The 18,781-nt window shown below is 63.1% G+C and overlaps 1 protein-coding gene across 1 annotated transcript; it reads left to right on the top strand.

Moving 5' to 3' along the window:
- Positions 1-7,818: 7,818 nt before the first annotated feature.
- On the top strand, positions 7,819-16,330 carry TESPA1 (thymocyte expressed, positive selection associated 1). The gene is made up of 11 exons (XM_080635269.1): positions 7,819-7,929; positions 9,652-9,834; positions 9,915-9,957; positions 10,478-10,527; positions 10,678-10,731; positions 10,881-10,917; positions 12,519-12,581; positions 12,669-12,877; positions 12,972-13,774; positions 14,482-14,629; positions 16,187-16,330. The coding sequence occupies exons 2-11, from the start codon at positions 9,666-9,668 to the stop codon at positions 16,276-16,278; spliced, it is 1,668 nt and encodes a 555-aa protein (XP_080491395.1). The 5' UTR covers positions 7,819-7,929; positions 9,652-9,665; the 3' UTR covers positions 16,279-16,330.
- Positions 16,331-18,781: the final 2,451 nt, after the last annotated feature.

The following is an 18,781-nucleotide window of genomic DNA, read 5'->3' on the forward strand; positions in this document are numbered from 1 at the left end:
GTGGGACATCAGTGTGGGGACATCGGAGCTGGGGGACATCACTGTGGGGGACATTGGAGCTGGGGGGACATCAATGTGGGGACATCGGAGCTGGGGGACATCAATGTGGGGACATCAATGTGGGGACATCGGGGCTGGGGGACATCAATGTGGGGACATTGGAGCTGGGGGACATCAATGTGGGGACATCAATGTGGGGACATCAATGTGGGACATCGGGGCTGGGGGACATCAATGTGGGGACATTGGAGCTGGGGGACATCAATGTGGGGACATTGGTGCCTGGGGTCATCAATATGGGAACACCGATGCTTGGGGACACCGATGCTTGGGGACACCGATGCTTGGGGACATCGATGCTTGGGGACACCGATGCTTGGGGACATTGGAGCTGGGAGACACTGGTGCCTGGGGACACCGATTCTTGGGGACATCAATGTGGGGACCTCAAATATGGGGACACCGGTGCTTGGGGCCATCAATGTCCCTCTGCTCCCACAATGTCCTTGCCCAAGGTCACCCGGAGCATCCCCCCTCCCCGGTGCCTTCAATGGGGTTTGGTGGCCCCGTGCTGGTGCCACCGGTGCCAGCGCCGCTCCTCGGCCCCTTTCCCCACTGACCCAGTGACTGAGCTCCCCAGCACTCCCTAATGAGGCGGGATGCCTAACGAGATGCTAATGAGATGCTAATGAGGTGCTAATGAGGCCGGGAGGGTGGAAGCCCCTCCCCTCCTCCCGCCTTTCCCCATCTCACCCCCCCCCCCCCCCCGCCGCACCTCCTCGGCCCCGTTGCCATGGAAACCCGCGATGTGGATTTACACGGAGATTAGAGGGAGCCCGGGAATATCGGAATACCGGGAATCGCCGGGAATCACCCTCTGCCCACCCATGAGCACCCTGCGCAGGCTGCGGGCTCCAACCGCACACAGCGATGGGGCTGGGACCCTCCCCCTTCCCCCCCCACGGAAGGCAGAGCCACCAGCGCGGTGTGGGGCTGGGTGTGGGGCAGGGCTATGGGGCCGGGGACACCGGTGTCACCCGCTCAAGGTCACCGGGCAAGGCCGAGCACCCCCCGCTGTGCCCCCCCCCACAGAGGGGTCCGGGTGCCCCAAAGGCCTGAGGGGGATGAGCTCGTGCTTCCCCACTGCATCCCTGCCTGCCTGCCCCCATCCCTGCCCCCATCCCTCCCTCCATCCCTGCCTGCCTGCCCCCATCCCTCCCTCCATCCCTGCCTCCATCCCTGCCTCCATCCCTCCTCCATCCCCTGCCTCCATCCCTGCCCCCATCCCTCCCTCCATCCCTGCCTCCATCCCTCCCTCCAACCCTGCCTCCATCCCTGCCTCCATCCCTCCCTCCATCCCTGCCTCCATCCCTGCCTCCATCCCTCCCTCCAACCCTGCCTCCATCCCTGCCTCCATCCCTCCCTCCATCCCTGCCTCCATCCCTCCCTCCATCCCTCCCTCCATCCCTGCCTCCATCCCTGCCTCCATCCCTCCCTCCATCCCTGCCTCCATCCCTCCCTCCATCCCTGCCTCCATCCCTCCCTCCATCCCTGCCTCCATCCCTCCCTCCATCTCTCCCTCCTCTCTTTCCTGTCTCCCTCTCCCCTGTCTTCCCTCCCTCCCTGCATCCTTCCCTCACTCTATGCCTCCATCCCTCAAACATCTCCCTGCGTCCACCCCTCTCTCCCTCCCTCCCTCCTTCCATCCCTTCCTGCCTCCATCTTCTCCAAGATTCCATTCTCCCTGCCTCCCTCCCTGTGTCCCTCTCTCCCTCCATCCCTGCCTCCCTCCCTCTCTCCCTCCATCCTTCCATCCCTCCCTGGCTCCATCCATCCCTGACCCCATTCCTTCTCTCCTTCCCTCTCAACATCTTTCCTCCATTGCTCCATCTCGGTCTCTATCTCTCCCTCCCTCTCTCCCTGCATCCCTCCTTGCCTCCATCCCTCCCTATTTCCTCTCTGCCTTCATCCCTCTCTGCCTCCATCCCTCCCTGCCTCCATCCCTCCCTGGCTCCATCCCTCCCTGCCTCCATCCCTCCCTGTCTCCATCCCTCCCTGTCTCCATCCCTCCCTGCCTCCATCCCTCCCTGCCTCCATCCCTCTCTGCCTCCATCCCTCTCTGCCTCCATCCCTCCCTGGCTCCATCCCTCCCTGGCTCCATCCCTCCCTGCCTCCATCCCTCCCTGCCTCCATCCCTCCCTGCCTCCATCCCTCCTGGCTCCATCCCTCCCTGCCTCCATCCCTCCCTGGCTCCATCCCTCCCTGCCTCCATCCCTCCCTGGCTCCATCCCTCCCTGTCTCCATCCCTCCCTGCCTCCATCCCTCCCTGGCTCCATCCCTCCCTGCCTCCATCCCTCCCTGGCTCCATCCCTCCCTGGCTCCATCCCTCCCTGGCTCCATCCCTCCCCTGCCTCCATCCCTCCCTGTCCCCATCCCTCCCTGGCTCCATCCCTCCCTGGCTCCATCCCTCCCTGCCTCCATCCCTCCCTGCCTCCATCCCTCCCTGCCTCCATCCCTCCCTGGCTCCATCCCTCCCTGGCTCCATCCCTCCCTGCCTCCATCCCTCCCTGCCTTCATCCCTCTCTGCCTCCATCCCTCCCTGCCTCCATCCCTCCCTGCCTCCATCCCTCCCTGCCTCCATCCCTCTCCCCATCCTCTCTCCCTCCCTCCCTGCCTCCATCCCCGCTGTCCGAAGCTCCGCTCCCTCCTTCCGCCGCTATTTTTAGCTCCATCTCCACCATCGATTAAGGGCAGGAGGAGCCCGGCCCCGGCCCCGCTGCTCCCTCCGGAGCCGGGAGCGGGAATGGGCTGAGGGAGCGGGACGGGATCAGGGATGGGCATGGACCGAACCCCACCAGGAGCTGCGAGCGGGGCAGGGACACGGGGCAAAGCCCTAGGCCGGGCCTGGCACCCATGGGTGGCACCTGCGCCCGGGGGGTGCTCACAGCAGAGATGGGCTCCAGGAGCTGGGAGGACACGGGGGGGGGCTTGAGAAGCTCCATGGGGACGAGCCTGGGGACAGCCCCACAGGACACGGGGGGGGGGGGACACAGGACCGGGCCCCCCATTGTGGGGAGCCCACATCCCTGCAGGGACCCCCAAAAGAGCCCTGAAAGCGGGGGGGGGGGAGGGGGGGGTAGCAGCACCCCCACCAGGCACCAGGATGGGGCTGAACCCCCTCGGGGAGGGGAAACTGAGGCAGGGTCCGGCCGAGCCCCCCCATAGCCCGGCTGCGTGTGGGGGTCCCTGCTCCTCCGGCACCCCCCGGCTCCTGCCGTCACTTCTGGGGGGGGGGTGGTGGAAATGAGCACCCCCAGGTGCGTGCCTGCATCTTGGGGGGGCTCCACGCTCACCCCACGCTGCTGCCACAGGGGGACCCCCCCATTACCCCCCCCCCAGCATCCCTGAGACCCCGCTGAGCTTCACACCCCGGTGATGGTGGGGACCGGCCAAGACCCCCCCTTGTCCCCTGCAGCCCCCCGGGTTTGGGGGGGCAGAGACAGCGGTCTCTGTGTGTGGTGTGTCCCCCCCCCCCCGGCCACCCCATCCCGCGGCTCCTTTGGGTCCCCTCCAATGGAAGGACCCGGAGGGAGGGGGGGGGCCCGAAACCCAGCACCGGGCCCTGGGCTTCGTCAGGAGCCCGCACATGGCCCTGGTGCCCCCCGCGTCCCCCCGCGCCCAGCGGGGCCAGCGCCGCCCCGATACCGCGGTGATCGCCGCTGCTGCCGCCGGTGCCGGTGCCGGTGCCTCCGCCGCGCCCTTCCCGTGCCCGCATCCCTCCCGCATCCCCCCCGGTCCCTCCGAACCTGCTCGGCCGCCTCCGGGTCCAGGTGCGGCTCCAGCAGCGGAACCGTGAACTGGATCTTACGGGGGCTGTTGGGCTCCATCGCGGGCGGCGGCGGCTCCGGTGGCTCCGGTGGCTCCGGTGGGTCCCGGCCCCGGCCCCGCCCCGGCCCCGGCCCCGCCCCGGCCCCTGGTCCCGGTGCACGGACGGGCGGTGGGACCGGGGCGGGGACAGAGGCGGGGACACAGGGGATGGGCACCGGGACCGGGCGGTGGGGTGGGAGCGGGGCACGGGGCGGACACGGGGACGGACACAGGGATGGACACAGGGACACGGGGATGGACACAGGGATGGACACAGGGACACGGGGATGGACACAGCGATGGACACAGGGACACGGGGATGGACACAGGGATGGACACAGGGACACGGGGACGGACACAGGGACACGGGGATGGACACAGGGACACGGGGATGGACACAGGGATGGACACTGGGACACGGGGATGGACACAGGGATGGACACAGGGACACGGGGATGGACACAGGGACACGGGGACGGACACAGGGACACGGGGATGGACACAGGGACACGGGGACGGACACAGGGACACGGGGATGGACACAGGGACACGGGGATGGACACAGGGATGGACACTGGGACACGGGGATGGACACAGGGATGGACACAGGGACACGGGGATGGACACAGGGATGGACACAGGGACACGGGGATGGACACAGGGATGGACACTGGGACACGGGGATGGACACGGGGATGGACACAGGGACACGGGGATGGACACAGGGATGGACACTGGGACACGGGGATGGACACGGGGATGGACACAGGGACACGGGGATGGACACAGGGATGGACACAGGGACACGGGGATGGACACAGGGATGGACACAGGGACACGGGGACGGACACAGGGATGGACACAGGGACACAGGGATGGACACAGGGACACGGGGATGGACACAGGGATGGACACAGGGACACGGGGACGGACACAGGGATGGACACAGGGACACGGGGATGGACACAGGGACACGGGGATGGACACAGGGATGGACACAGGGACACGGGGATGGACACAGGGATGGACACAGGGACACGGGGATGGACACAGGGATGGACACTGGGACACAGGGATGGACCACAGGGACACGGGGATGGACACAGAGATGGACACAGGGACACGGGGATGGACACAGGGATGGAGCCAGGGACAGGCACATAGACACAGATCCGGGGACAAAAGGAGACACACAGGGACACAAGGATGGGCTCCGGGACACAGGGACAGACACAGGGACACAAGGAAGGACACATGGACACAGGGATGGACACAAGGACACATGGACAGATCCCAGGACACAGGGACAGACACATGGACACAGGGATGGACACAGGTGCAGGCCTTGGGATGGGCAGACAGGCAGCAGGAGTGACCCACACATATGTGTACAACCCCCATGTACCCCTCATGTACCCCCCCATGTACCCCCCATGTACCCCTCCATGTACCCCCCATGTACCCCTCCATGTACCCCTCCATGTACTCCCCCATGTACCCCCCATGTACCCCCCCATGTACCCCCCCCATGTACCCCCCCATGTACCCCTCCATGCACCCCCCCATGTACCCCCTCCATGTACTCCCCCATGTACCCCCCATGTATCCCCCCATGTACCCCCCCATGTACCCCTCCATGTACCCCCCCATGTACCCCTCCATGTACCCCCCATGTACCCCCCCATGTACCCCCCCATGTACCCCTCCATGTACCCCCCCATGTACCCCCCATGTACCCCCCCATGTACCCCCCCATGTACCCCTCCATGTACCCCCCCATGTACCCCCCCATGTACCCCTCCATGTACCCCCCCATGTACCCCTCCATGTACCCCTCCATGTACCCCCCCATGTACCCCTCCATGTACCCCCCATGTACCCCCCATGTACCCCCCCATGTACCCCTCCATGTACCCCCCCATGTACCCCTCCATGTACCCCCATGTACCCCCCATGTACCCCCCCATGTACCCCTCCATGTACCCCCCATGTACCCCCCATGTACCCCCCCCATGTACCCCCCCATGTACCCCGGTCACCCTGGCAGGGACAGGGCTGGTGGCTTTTGGGGTGTCCCCCCCGCACCCCCTTGTCTGTCCTAATGAGGCTGGGGGGGGGGTCCCCCAGTGGGGTGCCACTGATTTGGTCCGGGAGGGGACATGGGCCAGCCCCATGCTTGGGGATGGACACAGGGATGGGGGGGCCATGGGGGCACCCTAAAAAGAGAGGATGGGGGGGACATCACACACACACACAAAGGGGGTGTCCTGCATGGGGCTGCACCCCATAGGCACGATGCATCCCATAGCCCATAGTATTTGGGTTGGGGGGGGGGGGGGGGGGGCAGAGCCTGGGACCGGGGGGGCCCCCCCCACTGCTGCAGGAGCCATAAGTGCGTGTCCCATCACTTATTCATGCCGGGATCCAGGAGGAAGGAGCCCTTAAGTAGGTCAGGCAGGAATGTGGGAAGCGATGGGGGCTGGTCCAGGCTGCCCCCCCCCCCAGGCATGGAGCGGGAAGTGGGGCCCCCCCCCCAGCACCCATCAGCACCCATCAGCACCCAGCACACGCAGGCAGGGTGCTGGGGTGCAGGTAAAGGTGCTGCTGCACCCCCCAAACCCCCTCATGGTCGGATCCGTGTCCCTGATCCCATGGGATGCAGTCGATGTTCATTATGGATGTGTAAAGCATCACTGAAGAGATGCAGCACGTCACTGGAGACCCCCCCCCCCTACCCCCCCGGATCCTGGGGGATCCCTAATCCAGGGGTTTAATCCTGCTTGATCCTGAGTCTTTCCCATCGGGATGCTGCACGTGGACCCCCTGCTCCATCCCAAGCCCTGCTGGCAGCCCTTGGCCATTAAACGCGGTGCCCTGGGGGTGCTGGATGTGACCCAGGCGCAGAGCGAGGCCCTGGAATGGAGCCGGATGCGGGGCGATGCCGAGCGGGACCGGGTGCATCCTTCCCATGGGATGTGCCGGGCGATCCCGGCCCCCCCCGCAGGCCTGGACGTGCCAAAGGAACAGTTAAGTCCAGGCTTCATCCACGAGCACTCCCGGGCTAAAAATAGCCCCATTCCCGGAGATCCTTCGCCTTTTTAGACGGGATCGCGGCCGGATCCGGCTCCCGGCTCCGCTTTGGGCTCATCCCAGCTCCTTGGGGGGGGGGGGATCCGGAGGGACCAGGGATGCCCCCGGGATGTCCCCATTGGAGGTGAGTGCCGCCGGGTGCCCCGGGCCACTGACGAGTGGGATTTGGGATGTCATTCCCTTGGGAAAGCCGCCTCCATCGCTTGTCACCCATGGGACCTCGGCTCGGGACCCCCCAGCCCCTGCTTTGGGTCCCTTTAGCATTCCAGAGCCCGGGATGCTGGGATGGAAGGGGCCGAGCTGGGGGGGAGCTCAGGTGCTGAGGGAAGAGCCCTCCTCATCCTCCTCTTCCTTGCCCTTTTCCTCCTTGTCCTGCTCCTCATCTTCCTCATCCTCCTGCTCCTCCTCTCTCTTTCCTCTTCCTCCTCCTCATCCTTGTCCTCCTTTTCCTCCTCCTTCTCCTCTTTGTCCTCTTCCTCCTCCTCCTTCTCTTCCTCTCTTCTTCATCCTCCTTCCTTGTCCTCCTTCTCCTCCTCTTCCTCTCTTTCTTTCCTCTCTTCTTCTTCCTTCTCCTTCTCCTCCTCCTCCTCCCTTCTTCTCTTCCTCCTTCCCCTCTTTACCCCTTCCCCTCACCCTCCTCTTCCTCCCCATCCTCCTTGTCCTCTTCTTCCTCCCTCTCCTCTCCAAGGCCCCCCAAGCCCTTGATGCCCCCATTGGAGCCTCTCAGCCCCCATTGGGTGCAGGAGCCAGGGGCACCCTGGGGTGGCTCCGATTGGCACCGTCCCCCCCCTGCCCCACGTCACCGGGCCCGGCCCATGGCGGATGTGGGCCCCGCTTGAGGTTTGCCATTGACTTCTCCCCATTTCCTCCTCCAAGCACATGAGCTCCCTCGGCCCCATTGACACCGGGGCTGCCGTGGGGCAGCTCGGGACCCCGCGCCCCACATAGGGCACCCCTCGGCCCCCCCCACCGGTGAGCTCCAGAGGGGTTTGGGTTGGTTTGGCCCCATCAGGACAGGGATGGAGGGCGGAAGGGCAGGAGAAGATGGAGCCGGGGGGAAGTGGCAGGGCCGTGGGGGTGAGGGATGGGGAGAGGTGATTCCTGCATCCGGAGCAGATGGAAAAGGCTTTTGTGGGAGTAAAGGGATGGGGAGTGGGGAGCAGAAGGGATGGGGTTGGGATGCTCCAGCTTGGAGCCGCCATCCGTGGTCCAGGCTGATCCCAGAGGATCTGGGAGCTGTTGATGCTCCACAGGGTGCTCACAGCATCTCCCAGGGCTGTGGGTCCTGGGATGGGGGGGAAGCTGGACCGGGATAATGGTGCCGCCAGGGATGAATCGGGCTGGGATGGTCCCGCTCAAGTGATGGCCGGATTGGGATGTTCCTGCTCCAGCAATGCTCATCCATAGGGATGCATCTGGAGCACATGGATGGCTCCAGAAAGCCATCGCTGTGTCTATGGGGTCTGCCCAGGCTGTGGGGTCCCTGTCCCCAACCAGGAGCTGTGCTGGGAGGGCAGAGGAGGGATGGGGTGGCCTCATTCAAGGAGATAAGGAAGGAGCCAGGAATGCTTCAGGAACTCCCTGGGGATGTGGTGCTCTGCTGTGCTTTGGGGATGTAGGACAGGGATGGGATGGGATGGGGATGGGATAGGATGGGGAGGGGAATAGGATGAGGATGAGATGGGGATGGGATGGGGATGGGGATGGGGATGGGATGGGATGGGGATGGGATGGGGATGGGATGGGATGGGGATGGGATGGGGATGGGATGGGGATGGGATGGGGATGGGGATGGGATGGGGATGGGATGGGGATGGGATGGGGATGGGATGGGATGGGGATGGGATGGGGATGGGATGGAGATGGGGATGGGGATGGGATGGGATGGGGATGGGATGGGGATGGGATGGGGATGGGATGGGGATGGGGATGGGATGGGGATGGGATGGGGATGGGATGGGGATGGGATGGGATGGGGATGGGATGGGGATGGGATGGGATGGGGATGGGGATGGGGATGGGATGGGGATGGGATGGGATGGGATGGGATGAGGATGGGATGGGGATGGGATGGGATGGGGATGGGATGGGGATGGGATGGGGATGGGATGGGATGGGGATGGGATGGGGATGGGATGGGGATGGGATGGGATGGATGGGGATGGGATGGGGATGGGGATGGGATGGGGATGGGATGGGGAGGGGATGGGGATGGGATGGGGATGGAGATGGGGATGGGATGGGGATGGGATGGGGATGGGATGGGGATGGGGATGGGATGGGGATGGGGATGGGATGGGGATGAGGATGGGATGGGGATGGGGATGGGATGGGATGGGGATGGGGATGGGATGGGGATGGGATGGGGATGGGATGGGGATGGGATGGGATGGGGATGGGGATGGGATGGGGATGGGATGGGGATGGGATGGGGATGGGATGGGATGGGGATGGGGATGGGGATGGGGATGGGGATGGGATGGGGATGGGATGGGGATGGGATGGGGATGGGATGGGATGGGGATGGGATGGGAATCACCTCCCCAGTGAGGAAGGTCCAACCCCAGCCCCGCTGCAGCTCATCCTTATCTCAGCCCCTGCAGCTCTTCCGCTTGCTCCGGCAGCTCCATCCCCATCCTCCTGCCCTTCCCATCCCATTGACACCCATGGACCCCCCCATTCCCTATCCCATAGGGACACCTCCGGCCATGGAGGCCACGTCCGTGCTCAGCCCCTCGTCGTGGGAGAGGCGCCGGGCCTGGGTCCGGCAGAGCCGGAGCTGGAGGAACTCAGTGCTGGAGCCCCAGGAGGTGGCCTCTGCCCCATGGCACAGCCCCGAGCTGCAGCCGCCCCACATGGACCACGTCTCCTTGGCAGGTCAATGGGGATGCTCTTGGGATGGGGGTCCCCAAGGGCTGGGTCCCCTCATGGGTGCTTCTGTGCATTCCCAACGTCAGGAAGCTGCTCCAGGAAGATCGAGACGTGGCTGCGGGAGTGCGGGTGAGCAGCGGCGTTCCCATTGGGAACGGTGGCACCGGGGGGGGGGGGGGGGGGGGGTGGCACCTGCGCCTGGCTCCGCATGGAAGTCGCACCCAAGCAGGCAGAGAGAGGGGTGCTGGGGGGGGGGGGGGGGGGTGGCGTGAAGGAGAGCATGGAAAGGATGGAATGGTTCGGGATGGAAGGCAGCTTAAAGCTCCATGGGCAGGGAGGGCTTCCGGTAGAGCAGCTTCTCCATTGAACCCATTCCAGTGTCCCAGCACCCTCCCAGGGAAGAGCTTCTGCCCAAGAGCTCATCCCAGCCGCCCCTCTGGCAGGGTAAAGCCATTCCCCTTGCCCTGTCCCTGCGTCCCTTTTCCAAAGCCCCTTTTCCTATCAGATCCCCTCTGAGCATCCCACCAAGCCCAGACACCGTCCCCCTGCATCCCATTCCCCGCTGCCCATCCTGCTGCTCCCAGGTCTGCCAGCCCACCTCCATCCCCTCGGGACAGGGTGATGTGACCAAGGCTCTGCTCTGGTGCAGGTCATCCCTTGAGGTCCCACCGGAGGAGCCGGGCTTGCCGGGTCCCCACGGTGCGTTGCCTTGGTCCCCATGGTTCTCCTGGGGTGCCGGGGGTCCCTGCTCATCCCCAAGGCCCTGGGGTGCAGGGCAATGGCCCTTGAGGACCACAGGGCCCATGCCCAGCTCTCCGTGGCCCCACATCTCATCCCACACCATTGCAGGGTATGGAAGCAACGGGGCCAGCTTCGAGGATGACCTGACCCTGGGAGCTGAAGGTACCAGCACCCCTGAGCTGTCGTTGCCACCCCATTGCCACCAGCAGCAGCTTCTCCACCCGGCGGTGGGGCTGGGCTGCCCCCGAGCTCCGTGCCCATGGGGCGGGATGCGCGTGTCCCCAGCTCGCTCCTCTCTGCCCCTTTTCCAGCTCTCCTGCTTCCAGGGAGCAGCAAGGCCATGGCCAGGTGAGGGTTGGGGTCCTGGGGGGAGGCCGGTGGGGATTTGGGTACCACCATCCCCACGCGCCCACCGGCATCATCCCCATCCTCATCCCCATCCTCATCCCCATCCTCATCCCCATCCCCATCCCCATCCCCATCCTCATCCCCATCCCCATCCCCATCCCCATCCCCATCCCCATCCCCATCCTCATCCCCATCCCCATCCCCATCCTCATCCCCATCCCCATCCCCATCCCCATCCCCATCCTCATCCCCATCCCCATCCCCATCCCCATCCCCATCCTCATCCCCATCCCCATCCCCATCCCCATCCTCATCCCCATCCTCATCCCCATCCCCATCCCCATCCCCATCCCCATCCCCATCCCCATCCTCATCCCCATCCTCATCCCCATCCCCATCCCCATCCCCATCCCCATCCTCATCCCCATCCATATCCCCATCCCCATCCCCATCCCCATCCTCATCCCCATCCCTATCCCCATCCCCATCCCCATCCCCATCCCCATCCCCATCCTCATCCCCATCCCTATCCCCATCCCCATCCCCATCCTCATCCCCATCCATATCCCCATCCCCATCCCCATCCTCATCCCCATCCCCATCCCCATCCCCATCCCCATCCTCATCCCCATCCCCATCCCCATCCCCATCCCCATCCCCATCCTCATCCCCATCCCCATCCCCATCCCCATCCCCATCCCCATCCCCATCCTCATCCCCATCCTCATCCCCATCCCCATCCCCATCCCCATCCCCATCCTCATCCCCATCCATATCCCCATCCCCATCCCCATCCCCATCCTCATCCCCATCCCTATCCCCATCCCCATCCCCATCCCCATCCCCATCCCCATCCTCATCCCCATCCCCATCCTCATCCCCATCCTCATCCCCATCCCCATCCCCATCCCCATCCTCATCCCCATCCTCATCCCCATCCCCATCCCCATCCCCATCCTCATCCCCATCCCTATCCCCATCCCCATCCCCATCCCCATCCCCATCCCCATCCCCATCCCCATCCTCATCCTCATCCCCATCCCCATCCCCATCCCCATCCTCATCCCCATCCCCATCCATATCCCCATCCCCATCCCCATCCCCATCCTCATCCCCATCCCTATCCCCATCCCCATCCCCATCCTCATCCCCATCCTCATCCTCATCCCCATCCCCATCCCATCCCCATCCCCATCCCCATCCTCATCCCCATCCTCATCCTCATCCCCATCCCCATCCCATCCCCATCCTCATCCTCATCCCCATCCCCATCCCATCCCCATCCCCATCCCCATCCCCATCCCCATCCCCATCCTCATCCCCATCCTCATCCTCATCCCCATCCCCATCCCATCCCCATCCCCATCCCCATCCCCATCCCCATCCCCATCCCCATCCCATCCCCATCCCCATCCTCATCCCCATCCCCATCCTCATCCTCATCCCCATCCCCATCCCATCCCCATCCTCATCCCCATCCCCATCCCCATCCCCATCCCCATCCCCATCCTCATCCCCATCCCCATCCCCATCCCCATCCCCATCCCCATCCCCATCCCCATCCCCATCCCCATCCCATCTCCATCCTCATCCCACCATAGGGCCAAGCGGCTCAGCTTGGGGCACAGCGTGGCCTCCAGCCTCACCATCAAGACCAGCTCCAGGTAGGACCGGGGGGGGGTCCTCGAGGGGTGGTTGGGGTCACCCCTTCGTGATGCCCACCCCTATGGGGCTGCCCCACATCCCCGCAGCATCTCCGAGGTGCTGGAGCGGTGGGAGGGGGATGCTGAGGAGATCCTCTACAACCTGGGCTTCGCGCGGAGCGAGCCGGGCACCGCATCCCGCATCCCGATGAGGTTCTTCACGGCCCCTTCCCGTGCCAAAGGCATCGACTTCCAGCTCTTCCTCAAGGCCCAAGTGCGGCGCATGGAGATGGAGGATCCCTGCTTGACGCTGGCCAGTGAGCGGCGCCCGCGCCCAATCCCATGGGATTCGCTCCGTTGGGAGAAAGGCTCAGGTTTCCCCTCATTCCCATCTCCGTTTGTCCTTCCCAGGTCGCTTCCAGCAGGTCCAGGCTCTGGCCGCCACGGCCGATGCCTTCTTCTGCCTCTACTCCTACGTGTCACGGAGCCCGGTGCAGCGCATCTCCCCCTCCTGCTGCTCCAGGGCTCATCCCCACATTCCCAACATCCACATCCCACCATCCCAGCACGGAGCCCTCTCGCCCGTGGAGCGGCTGAAGAAGGCCGTGGCCACCATGTGCCTCTACACAGCGCCAAGGGATGAGGACAACCCACGGGGGTCCCCCGTGGTACCCCCCATCCCGCCCATTGCCATGAGGCCGGTGGCGCAGGAGGTGATGGAGCAATCCCGGTGCGATCCAGATGATGTCCGGGAAGGATGGAGAAGGGACACGGATACGGTCCCTGTGTGCCCCCATCCTGGTGCTGCACGGGGGCCTCCAGAGCTGCCCTGTCCCCATGGCTGGGGGTCACTGGGCACCCCCATGGCGGTGGCACACGGGGACAGGGATGCTCCGTGTCCTCCAGCGTGGGAGCAGCCTGGAGCGGACACCTTGTCCCCAGCGCTGCATCCCCCCAGCAGCAAAGTGTGGGTCCCCCCCCAGCACCCATTGGACAAGGGGGACTCCGGCTTCGGCTCCGGCTCCTACGGGACCGCCGTGGGGGGTAAAGCCGGGTCCCATGGGTGCCACATGGGTGCCACCCTGCAGCCGGACACACCAAGGGCTGGTGGCCACCGGGCTTGGAGCAGGGACCAGCGCTGGGGGGGGCAGAGGGACACGGGGATGCTCCCATCACCCCAAGGACCCACCATGGACTCCTTTGAGATGGAGGAGGTGAGGAGCGATACCAGGGTGAGGGGGGGGTACCAGGGTGATGGGGGGTACCAGGGTGATGGGGGGTACCGGGGTGATGGGGGGTACCAGGGTGATGGGGGGTACCGGGGTGATGGGGGGTACTGGGGTGATGGGAGGGTACCAGGGTGATGGGGGGGTACCAGGGTGATGGGGAGGTACCAGGGTGATGGGAGGGTACCAAGGTGAGGGGGGGGTACCAGGGTGATGGGAGGGTACCGGAGTGATGGGGGGGTACCAGGGTGAGGGGGGGGTACCAGGGTGATGGGGGGGTACCAGGGTGAGGGGGGGGTACCGGGGTGATGGGAGGGTACCGGGGTGATGGGGGGGTACTGGGGTGATGGGAGGGTACCAGGGTGATGGGGGGGTACCAGGGTGATGGGGGGGTACCAGGGTGATGGGGAGGTACCGGGGTGATGGGAGGGTACCAGGGTGGGGGGGGGGTACCAGGGTGATGGGGAGGTACCGGGGTGATGGGAGGGTACCGGAGTGATGGGGGGGTACCAGGGTGATGGGAAGAAGCCGGAGTGGGAATATCCGTGGAGCATTCCGAGGCTTTTCAGGTGTGAATGGTTTCCAATGGAGCCTGGCGCAGGGGGGAGCTGGGCCATGGGCTCACACGTGTGCACACGCGTGCAGAGGGATGCAGTGATTTACACATGTGCCGCTCCTCACCCATCCTGCTGCAGGTGCTGAGCGCCAGCGAGGAGGAGGATGAGGATGATGATGACGATGGTGATGATGGTGATGATGAGGATGAAGACGATGATGGTGATGATGGTGATGCCCACAAGAAGCCCATCCGGTCCCTCCATCCCTCCGCTGCCATCCGCAGGAGTAAGTTATGGGGGTTTCCCATAATGGGAAGGCAGCGAGTGTCCCACGTGTCCCCATACATGTCCCCATACATGTCCCACGTGTCCTCACACATGTCCCCATGTGTCCAATGGGTCCCCATATATGTCCCATGTGTCCCCACATGTGTCCCCATACATGTCCCCGTGTCCCCATACATGTCCCACGTGTCCCCATACATGTCTCATGTGTCCCCATACATGTCCCATGTGTCCCCATACATGTCCCCATACGTGTCCCCCGTGTCCCCATACATGTCCCATACATGTCCCATACATGTCCCATACATGTCCCCATACATGTCCCATACATGTCCCCATACATGTCCCATACATGTCCCATACATGTCCCCATACATGTCCCATACACGTCCCATACATGTCCCATACATGTCCCCATACACGTCCCATACATGTCCCATACATGTCCCCATACACGTCCCACACATGTCCCATACATGTCCCATACATGTCCCCATACACGTCCCATACATGTCCCCATACATGTCCCCATACATGTCCCATACATGTCCCATACATGTCCCCATACATGTCCCATACATGTCCCCATACATGTCCCATACACGTCCCATACATGTCCCATACATGTCCCCATACATGTCCCATACATGTCCCATACATGTCCCCATACGTGTCCCATACATGTCCCATACATGTCCCATACATGTCCCATACATGTCCCATACATGTCCCCATACATGTCCCATACATGTCCCATACATGTCCCATACGTGTCCCATACGTGTCCCATACGTGTCCCATACGTGTCCCATACATGTCCCATACATGTCCCCATACATGTCCCCATACATGTCCCACACATGTCCCATACATGTCCCCATACATGTCCCATACATGTCCCACACATGTCCCATACATGTCCCACACATGTCCCATACATGTCCCATACATGTCCCATACATGTCCCACACATGTCCCATACATGTCCCATACATGTCCCACACATGTCCCATACATGTCCCATACATGTCCCATACATGTCCCATACATGTCCCACACATGTCCCATACATGTCCCATACATGTCCCACACATGTCCCCATACATGTCCCCATACATGTCCCATACATGTCCCATACATGTCCCATACATGTCCCACACATGTCCCACACATGTCCCATACATGTCCCATACATGTCCCATACATGTCCCCATACATGTCCCATACATGTCCCACACATGTCCCACACATGTCCCACACATGTCCCATACATGTCCCCATACATGTCCCATACATGTCCCATACATGTCCCATACATGTCCCACACATGTCCCATACATGTCCCACACATGTCCCATACATGTCCCATACATGTCCCCATACATGTCCCACACATGTCCCATACATGTCCATACATGTCCCCATACATGTCCCATACATGTCCCACACATGTCCCATACATGTCCCATACATGTCCCATACGTGTCCCCATACATGTCCCACACATGTCCCATACGTGTCCCCCGTGTCCCCACGCGTGTGCCGTGCCCCTGCCCAGGTTTCCTGCTCCCCGCCAGCAGCGCGCACTCGGACAGCAGCGGCTTCGGGGAGGAGCCGGTGCCGGGGCTCAGCTCCCACCGCAGGGCCTGAGGACCCAGGGGGGTCCCGGGGTCACCTGACAGCGCCCAAGCCTGGAGAGGGGGGCACGTGGGGCTGTGGGTGCACGTGTGGGGGTGTGCACGTGTGTGTGTGCACGTGTGTGTGCACGTGTGTGTGTGTACACGTGTGTGTGTGCACGTGTGTGTGTACACGTGTGTGTGTGCACGTGTGTGTGTACACGTGTGTGTGCACGTGTGTGTGCACATGTGTGTGTGCACGTGTGTGTGTGCACGTGTGTGTGTGCACGTGTGTGTGTGCACGTGTGTGTGTACACGTGTGTGTGCACGTGTGTGTGTGCACATGTGTGTGCACGTGTGTGTGCACATGTGTGTGCACGTGTGTGTGTACACGTGTGTGTGTGCACGTGTGTGTGCACGTGTGTGTGTACACGTGTGTGTGTGCACGTGTGTGTGTGTGCACGTGTGTGTGTGTACACGTGTGTGTGTGTGCACGTGTGTGTGCACGTGTGTGTGTACACGTGTGTGTGTGCATGTGTGTGTACACGTGTGTGTGTGCGCACGTGTGTGTGCATGTGTGTGTGTGTGCACGTGTGTGTGTGCACGTGTGTGTGTGCACGTGTGTGAATGCACGTGTGTGTGTGCACGTGTGTGTGTACATGTGTATGTCTACACGTGTGTGTGTGACACGGAAATCCTTTTGACTCAGGACTTTTGCCAGGGCTGGGACAGGTCCAGGGAATGTCCCCATCCCCATCCCCATGGACGTGTCCCCATCCCCATGGACGTGTCCCCATCCCCATCCCCATGGACGTGTCCCCATCCCCATCCCCATGGACGTGTCCCCATCCCCATGGCCGTGTCCCCATCCCCATCCCCATGGACGTGTCCCCATCCCCATGGCCGTGTCCCCATCCCCATCCCCATGGACGTGTCCCCATCCCCATGGACGTGTCCCCATTCCCATCCCCATGGACGTGTCCCCATCCCCATGGACGTGTCCCCATTCCCATCCCCATGGACGTGTCCCCATCCCCATGGACGTGTCCCCATCCCCATCCCCATGGACGTGTCCCCATCCCCATCCCCATGGACGTGTCCCCATCCCCATGGACGTGTCCCCACACCCAGCCCTGGCTCTTGGGGACACCACTTGCACTTTGCTCACCCGGGTGACACTAGGAATGGGATCTGCTGGGTAAAATAAAGCTCCCAAAGGAATGCGGCTCCCTCTGTCCCTGCCTGGGGGGATCCAGCCCCATGGACCCCATGGCCCAGCCCAGCTCATGGGTTCGTGTTGGGATTTCTTCGCCTCCTCCATCTTCAGGCCCCTCCTGCGCCTCCCTCTTGTTTCCTTATGGGGCATCTCGTGGCTTCCTGCTTCGTCCCCTTCCTGTTCCGGATCTCATGGGCTCCGTGCTCCTCATCCGCTCCTCGGGATGTGGGCAGCAGAAGGAAACCACACGGAGATGATGCTGGGTCCATTCCTTAACCCCTCCTGTGCCGCTGCTGCCGCCAGTGGTGCCTTTTGCTCCCAGTGGTGTGGGTCCCATCCCCATTGGACCACATCAGGGTCCAGCTCCATTCCTGGCCCCCTAAACCCATCCATGCATGGGGACAAGAGCCCCATCACCTCAGCAAGGAGCCAGCACCACCGCGGGCCCTCATCCTCTCGTGGTCCCCTGCTCCAGGAGCCTCCGCTCTGATGGCCCCAGGGCATCAGCACTGGAGCTCTGGGAAAGGAAGGTCCCGATGGATAAACGAGCCCCAGCACTTCCCTATGGAGAGCAGCCAAAGATGGGATTATCCTGGATGAGCCCCACGGCCCCTCCGGCTCCCACAGCCCAACCGTGGGTCCTGAATGGGGGGGCACATTCCCAACGTGCCAGGGATGCTCCGTGCTGGGTCCTGCTGCCCAGGGATGAGCTTTATCCACATCCCTGGTGGTCTATAGGGGACCCCCAAGCCTGGATGCTCCTGCTTCTATGGAGCCCTCCTGGTCCTTCATCCTAGAAATAGACCCTGGGCATTGGGTGCATCCCGGATCCTTCATCCCAGAAATAGACCCTGGGCATTGGGTGCATCCCGGATCCTTCATCCCAGAAATAGACCCTGGGCATTGGGTGCATCCCGGATCCTTCATCCCAGAAATAGACCCTGGGCATTGGGTGCATCCCGGATCCTTCATCCCAGAAATAGACCCTGGGCATTGGGTGCATCCCGGATCCTTCATCCCAGAAATAGACCCTGGGCATTGGATGCATCCCGGATCCTTCATCCCAGAAATAGACCCTGGGCATTGGGTGCATCCTGGATGGGGATTCCAAAGCCTTTGGCTCCATCCCCGGGGCACGCCTGGAGCTCAGGGTTACCCATCCGCAGGGACACTTGAGACCATCCCCATCCCAATTGGGAATAGGCTGGGATGAGGCTCAAAACCTTGGTCAACGGGGACCAAAGAGCTGGCGGCACTGGGATTCATTGGGACATCTCCATCCAGCTCCACTGCTGATCCCAAAGAGCAAGGGTTTCATCCC

Source organism: Psittacula echo, assembly GCF_963264785.1.
Source record: "Psittacula echo genome assembly, chromosome: 27".
Classification (NCBI taxonomy): domain Eukaryota; kingdom Metazoa; phylum Chordata; class Aves; order Psittaciformes; family Psittacidae; genus Psittacula; species Psittacula echo.

What these genes read in the sequence shown, in the direction of transcription:
- TESPA1 (XM_080635269.1), top strand. Translation starts at nt 9,666, where the DNA reads ATGGAGGCCACGTCCGTGCTCAGCCCCTCGTCGTGGGAGAGGCGCCGG. An exon ending in ACCATCAAGACCAGCTCCAG is followed by an intron (nt 12,582 to 12,668) that starts GTAGGACCGGGG and finishes ACATCCCCGCAG; the next exon opens with CATCTCCGAGGTGCTGGAGC. An exon ending in TCCCTGCTTGACGCTGGCCA is followed by an intron (nt 12,878 to 12,971) that starts GTGAGCGGCGCC and finishes TGTCCTTCCCAG; the next exon opens with GTCGCTTCCAGCAGGTCCAG.